We start from the raw sequence: 6,939 nt of genomic DNA on the forward strand, positions 1-6,939 counted from the left end.
ATTCAATAAAAGCCAAAAAAAATACAAGTGATGCCTTAATTAATTAAGTAATCAACGGACAAAAATCACCAGTGGATAATTATTTTTCTGTTACATAGGGTTATTATTATTATTATAGTGGATCCATCAAACAAAACACAAAGGGGGTCTTTTTATAGGGCTTCCATGTAGGCTACTGAGTGAACCATACTTCTTGAATATGGTCGGGACGAAAGGCATTGAGCATTTGAGAAACTTTATTTTTGGCTAGTTATAACCTTGTTGATGTCATTGACTATGGCCTCGGCATCCATTGATACTCCAAAGAGTCCTCTCCTTGACAATCCAGCACAGTATAGGCCCTTCTCTCCTCTCCAATGGTTTGGCATTCTATTCTTTGGCATTCCATCATCATTAAGAGCATACTTATAGTCCTGCAAAAGATAATATTACACATTACTACAGGACCAAATGCCCTTTTATAACACATTACTTAGTGCCCATCCTTCCCATATTGATTTTGTTATACCTATTTAAGAAACACAACTTTCTAAAAGAAAATTATTTAGGTTGTGTTTGGATACTTGAATTTAGATTTTAAAGTGATGGATTTAAAATGCTTTAATTCCAAATTTATAAATATTTAAGCATGTTATATGGATTTATAAAATTCTATAGGTTTAAAGATTATTTCAAATTCAAAGATTTTACGGTTTAAAATCCTTGGTGAATTTGTCAAATTTAAATCCTTGACCATTTATAAACTATTCAAACAAGGTATTTGGATTTTAATTATCCAAATCCGTGTGCCTAAATCTATCATCCAAACACAACATTATGCATTGGTTTTTACAAAAAAAAAAAAAAAAAGTGCAAGTTTTCAAAACTATTTTATTTTAACTTTAGAGTAAGAAGAATGTTGTCTTTTTAGATAAAGTGAAGGGTATGTTATGAACTTTATTTATTAACTTTTCAAAGATCTTCATTTTGGGGACTTCCTAAATGGAATCAATATTGCTTAACAATATGGGATAGGGAATATAATAATAATAATAATAATAATAATAATAATAATAATAAAACCTTTAGCCATTTATTAGCTGCGCTTTTATAGCCAGTGGCCAAAACAATGGCATCGAAATTCTTTTCTGTGCCATTTTTGAACTTCACATTATTCCTTTCAATGTTCAAAATATCCGGGACAACCTGCAGTAAACAAAGCAAGGAAATTTTCATATTAGATATCATGTGAACTGTGTCTTGCAATCTGGAGAAAACTCAGGCACTTAATTTCTTGATGATTAAATAAAAATAGTAGAAATAAATTTCATTTATTTATTTTACTTGTGTACGTGTTCCGCTAATGTTAAACATTTCTGATTCTTATATTTTGACTTTTTTATTTTATTTTTTAGAATCACCATCTTTTTCTTTCTTTTTTTATTTCTTCTTCTTCTTCTTCTTCTTCTTTTCTTTTTCTTTTTTGAGAAGAAAACCTCATTTTTAACTTGATTGTTAAGTTTACACAATTTTTATTTTAGTTTTTATATTTTTAAAGTTACTACCCTAACATATTCTCATATTCAAAAAACGTTATCTTTGAAATAATAATGCAATTCATTATTCACGTATGAATTATTATTCGTAAGTAAAATAAGGGTCCAGATCAAAATGATAGCAAGTTTAATAATATAATAACAAAAAAATATATGAAAAATATTGCCAAAATATATAATTTTAATTATGAGAAGTTACCTCTATCTCTCCATTTTGAATCTTTCCTATGGTTCCAACATCGATAACCGGAGATCTTCCTGTTACATTTTTATGAGCAAATGGACCTCTCGATGGCCTATAAATCCCATACTTAGTCAAATCACCATATTTGAGTCTTGCAAGCATTGTGATGAGAGTATCCACCATGTAAACTGGGAGATAATTCAACAAAGACATTCCCCGATGCACCAATTCTTTGGTCAGCACATGAAACTACAATCAAACACATTAGTATATGGTGAGTTAACAATTAAAAAATTATTATAGGAAGAAGTATATATGGCTTTATACATGTTTCAAACTATATTGCTCCAACCTAGATTTGGCGATTAAAGATATCATTTATATGTAATTTAGTTACATGATTTTTTTAATAAGTTATGTGAATTATTTAAATAATACACATAAATAGTTTTATAAACTATTATACAACAGATTAGACAATATAACTCCAAACACATTTGGAACTAAATATTTTTCAAAATTATATATATTAGATTTTATGATGTCAACTGAATTGAATTCTACAAATTCCATGTACCAAGAGTTGAGAAAAAACATAATGGATTGTTATTATTATTATTATTATTATTATTATTATTATTAGGTTCAAGTGTGTATATATAATTAATAAAAACTAAAGGATTCTTAACTTTTAAGTTTTAACCATGAAATCCACATTTATAATATATTCTAAAAAGAAAAAAAAGTCTATATCTCTAATTTTCTAAATAAATAATAATAATGTTTTTATCAAAAATATTTACTTATATATTTCTAGGATGTCTCCTCAATAATATTTGATTCAATGAGCTATTATGGTTTAAGAGTATTTGAGGTCTCATAGAAAAAGAATAGGAAAAATGAAGTACATTAATCATTTATAAACTTTTCTATTTTTTATGAAATACATTAAAAACTCTTATACAAATACGTACCACTTTTTGTGTTCCATCAATCACAAATTATCTTGTGTTTATTTATTTATTTTTATTTTAAACTTTAGTTAATTTATAAGGAAAGTTAAACAAATATACAACAAGTTGAGATTAGTGAAGAGAGAGAGAGAGAGAACATGCATGCAAATTAATATGTACACAATAAGAAGAGAGAATCTTACCGGACTTCTAATAACAATTGAAGTGCGAGCTCCGTGGTCTTTAAGGTCATAGGCAATCTCCATTCCAGAATTACCACATCCAATTACCAAAACATCCTTAGATTTATATCTTGAACCTGATTTGAAATGGTTGGAATGGACAATCTCACCTGGAAAACTTGACAACCCTTTAATATCAGGAATATAACCCTCATTATTCTCACCACTAGCAACCACTAAGAACTCAGCATGGTAAACTTCCACATTTCCTTCTAATGTGTTCTTAGCTTCAATTCTCCATTTCCTTCCAGCTTCAACCAAAGAAGCCGATTCGACAGTACGATGGTAGAGAGGGTTTATATTAAATTGTGAGACATAATCATCCACATATTTAAGAAAAAAATCTTTGGGCATGAAGGTAGGTGCATTAGGAGGGAGAGGCTTATGTGGCAAGAAACAAAATTCTTTTGCTAAATGGAGACCTAATCGATCATAGGTTCTTTTCTTCCAAAGAGAAGCATAACAATCTTCTCTTTCAAGGATCAAATGCGGGATGGAGTGGCGAGTTAAGCATGCTGAAGTTGCAAGACCAGAAGGCCCGGCTCCTACAATCAATACTTTTGTTTCCATGGTAATCACAAATTCAACAATTCGATCACAAGGCCAAATGTATATGATTTTTACTTTTGCTTTAATTTTCTAAGTACTTCCAAAGTGTAGTGATGGTTATTCTTTTCATGTTTGATTTTATAAGTAAATCAAAACTTATCTCATTAATGACAATATCTGTACAATTTTGTCTTTGATTCTCTTCGATTTTGATTTCCATAATCAGGATGTATATCCGTGCATGTATGCTACCCCAGAGACTACATGCAAACTATGCAACAACTCTAATTTAATTTATTGACTCTCTCGTTAAGGAAGGACTGACTGGACTTAACTTACACTCACCAAAACAAGATATAAGCTTTGTTCATGCATGGAAAAAGAAAACAGTGGGCTAGCTCTTGAGCTAGAAACAAATGAGTGCAAACAAAAACCTTCTAATCATGGTACTAGTTAATAAAATCGTACTTCTCAGTTGTTTGACAGATTACACATTCGAGATAATTATATATAACATTCCAAAACAGAGAGAGAGAGAGTTATAAATAGTATAACAGGTCAATTCTCACAAATTGTAAAAAAAGAATTGTTCTATTATTTCTTCATTTTGATTTCTATACTTACTGCATTCTCTTTTTCATAAATAGATAACTAGCTAACTCAAAATATTTTTAATTAGTCAAACACCTCATAATTATGAGTTTATTAACATGTGTCGTAATATTTGACTCTGTGAAGGTTTCGAATTGATCCTACTTCCTAGGATACGTACTTAGTCTTTAGGTTGGTTGCTACATTGCTAATTAATTTGGTATGCATAGCAAACGATACTTTCTCCTCGTTGAAGGAGGCAATAACATGAATCATATATAAATCTAGCACATCTGACAGTAGAATTAATCTAGTTAGATGCAATATTATGCTTGCATATTCGTTATTAGGTGAAACTAATTACAGTGAGTTCTAGTTAAATCACTTTGTAAAGTATTTGATGGTGTAACTTTTTTTTTTTTTAGAAAGATCTGATGGTAAAACTAATTATTCCTAATAACTTATAGTTATATTATGTAACAGTCACTAACAGGTTAAACACCACACACCTTTGACGTGATGCTTAGTACTTTATAAATATAAGTACTTGTAAGGTGTGGAGGAGAAGGGCTCACTACAAAACACGCGGGTCTTAGGCCGCGTTTTTTTCAGCCGCATTTGTAAAAACGCGGCCTAAGACCCTACTTGGGCCGCGTGTGACGAACGCAGCCCAAGCCCAACTCTGTAGCCGCGTTTTTTGGACCAATGGCCGCGTTTTTCTGGAATGGGCTGAAGCCGCGTTTTAAAAACACGGCTTCAGACCCATCTGAAATATATATATATATATATATATATTTTTTTTAATATATGTCTTGAAGCCGTGTTTTAAAAACGCGGCTTCAGCCCTCTCCTAAAGCCGCGTTTATTCAAAAACGCGGCCATAGTCTACCCTGAAGCTGCGTTTAAAAAAACGCAGCCACAATCCCTACTATAAATAGTTTAGAAAAAATCATTACCCAAACACCAGCCTTCCTCTGTCTAATTACTCCATGTGAACTCGATTCCCTCAAGACCCAACTCGAACTCAATCCGCCCCACCCGACACCGCCCGCGCCGTTGTTCATCAAAGCATCGTCACTGACCTCCAGACCAAGCGCTGCGGCACCGCCTCCACCCTCACCCGCACCGAAGTCCGATGCGGTGGCAAAAAGCCTTACCCTGAAAAAAATTTAAAAAAACCCCTAAAAAAACCGAATCTCCACCGCCGATCGTACACACCGGCGCTGCCCTAAGTCTCTCCCTCTCTCTCTCGAACTCTCAATCTCACTCAAGACACTGAGGCATCCAACTAACAGTAAGTATTTTAAATTGGGCTTTTTTGATTTATGTTTTAGGGTTTCCATTTTTGTTTTAGTGTTTCAATTTTTGGTTTAGGCTATTGATTTTAGGTTTAGGGTTTCGATTTTGTGATTGTAGGGTTTCGATTTTGTGATTGTAGGGTTTCGATTTTAGGTTTAGGGTTTCGATTTTGTGATTGTAGGGTTTTGATTTTAGGTTTAGGGTTTTGATTTTAGGTTTAGGGTTTCGACTAACAGTAATTTTTTTTCCAAGTGTCAGACCTCTGAATGTCCTCAGAAACATTATAAGTTATCTTATGGTAGGTTTAGAATAAATAAGATTTCTGAACAAATAAATTTAACAGATTAAATTAAAAAGGCTAAAATGAACTATGAGTAATTAATTAGTCTTAACAAGAGCAACTAATTAGTAAGTAATATTTTAGAAGTTCTTGAAATATCTAAAGAATAGAAAGAAAATGAAATAGCAACAAGTTAATTTATACTGTATGATATATAGTTGCAAAAAGTTGTACATTCTTTCTTAATTTATACAATATGATATAAACTAGTTTAATTTGTGAATTTCTTAAAAAAGAAAAATACTTTTATGAAAAGTAAACATTCTCTCTCTCTTTATAAATCTTTTTGTCTTTATGGATAATTAAAGTTTCCACCTACATTATGCACTCATGACTCAACATTCAACTAGTCGGCAAATCCTTATAAAAAAAAAAAAAAATTAGCTCTTAATTGTTACCTCTACAGTATGAGATTGAGAACCTTAGTGAAACTTCCGTTGTATTATTTATGTATTCTAATATAAGATCAACTTAATTTTTTCCATGGAGAATTGGTGATGGTATATGAAGAAGAAAGCAAACAATCTAAATATAACAGGAAGAGGCGTCTGATCCTATGCTTTCAAATCAGCCCCCTGTTTTTTTTGCATTCTAAGAGATAGATAGATTGTAAGCTAAAGTTAATATTAATAATTCAGTACTATTGTAAATCACCAAGGAAAGTGAATATCAACATATATGGGAGACGAATATGTGTATAGAGAATCAATTTGTTGGGGAATAGAGTTTTGTTACCCCTTTTTAGTTATATGATCCGCTTTGTAGTAATACTCAGTCTAAGTTCCGACCACAACCTAGTTTGTCTCTCTTATTTTATGCAGAACATATGTAACTTTTGCTTATACTTTATAATGTACACATTCATGAAAAACATCCCTATAATATTCTTGGAAAAAATGGTAGAGGCTGATACAAAAATAAAGAGATGTTAACCGGTTAAGTTATAGACTAGTGGCCCAAGTAAAGTTAAGTGATTGGCTTAATTTAGAATTTATAATACTATGAAATAAGTAGAAGACAGTATGTCCACGAAATCCCTTTTATTATTAGTTTGTGTTCTTTACTTCTTTTCGATTTCTTTTACTTCATGGAATACAATATATAGAATATACATCCGAAATACTATTACTAAAGCCCATTAAATTTATTATTATTAGGTTAGATTAAAACAATTTGGCATTATCTTAAACACGCCTAGCTAGTTGCTCACGCATGAGCACTTAAGTCTGTGGCAAGGTCCATGCTT

At 31.4% G+C, this 6,939-nt stretch overlaps 1 protein-coding gene across 1 annotated transcript; it reads right to left on the reverse strand.

Moving 5' to 3' along the window:
- Positions 1–236: 236 nt before the first annotated feature.
- Positions 237–3,484, reverse strand: LOC142644221 (putative indole-3-pyruvate monooxygenase YUCCA10). The gene is made up of 4 exons (XM_075818880.1): positions 2,876–3,484; positions 1,735–1,968; positions 1,063–1,185; positions 237–413 (listed from the first exon to the last, which is right to left on the reverse strand). Exons 1-4 carry the CDS (start codon positions 3,482–3,484, stop codon positions 237–239), a joined length of 1,143 nt encoding a protein of 380 aa, XP_075674995.1.
- Positions 3,485–6,939: the final 3,455 nt, after the last annotated feature.

This window comes from Castanea sativa, chromosome 1, assembly GCF_040712315.1.
Source record: "Castanea sativa cultivar Marrone di Chiusa Pesio chromosome 1, ASM4071231v1".
Classification (NCBI taxonomy): domain Eukaryota; kingdom Viridiplantae; phylum Streptophyta; class Magnoliopsida; order Fagales; family Fagaceae; genus Castanea; species Castanea sativa.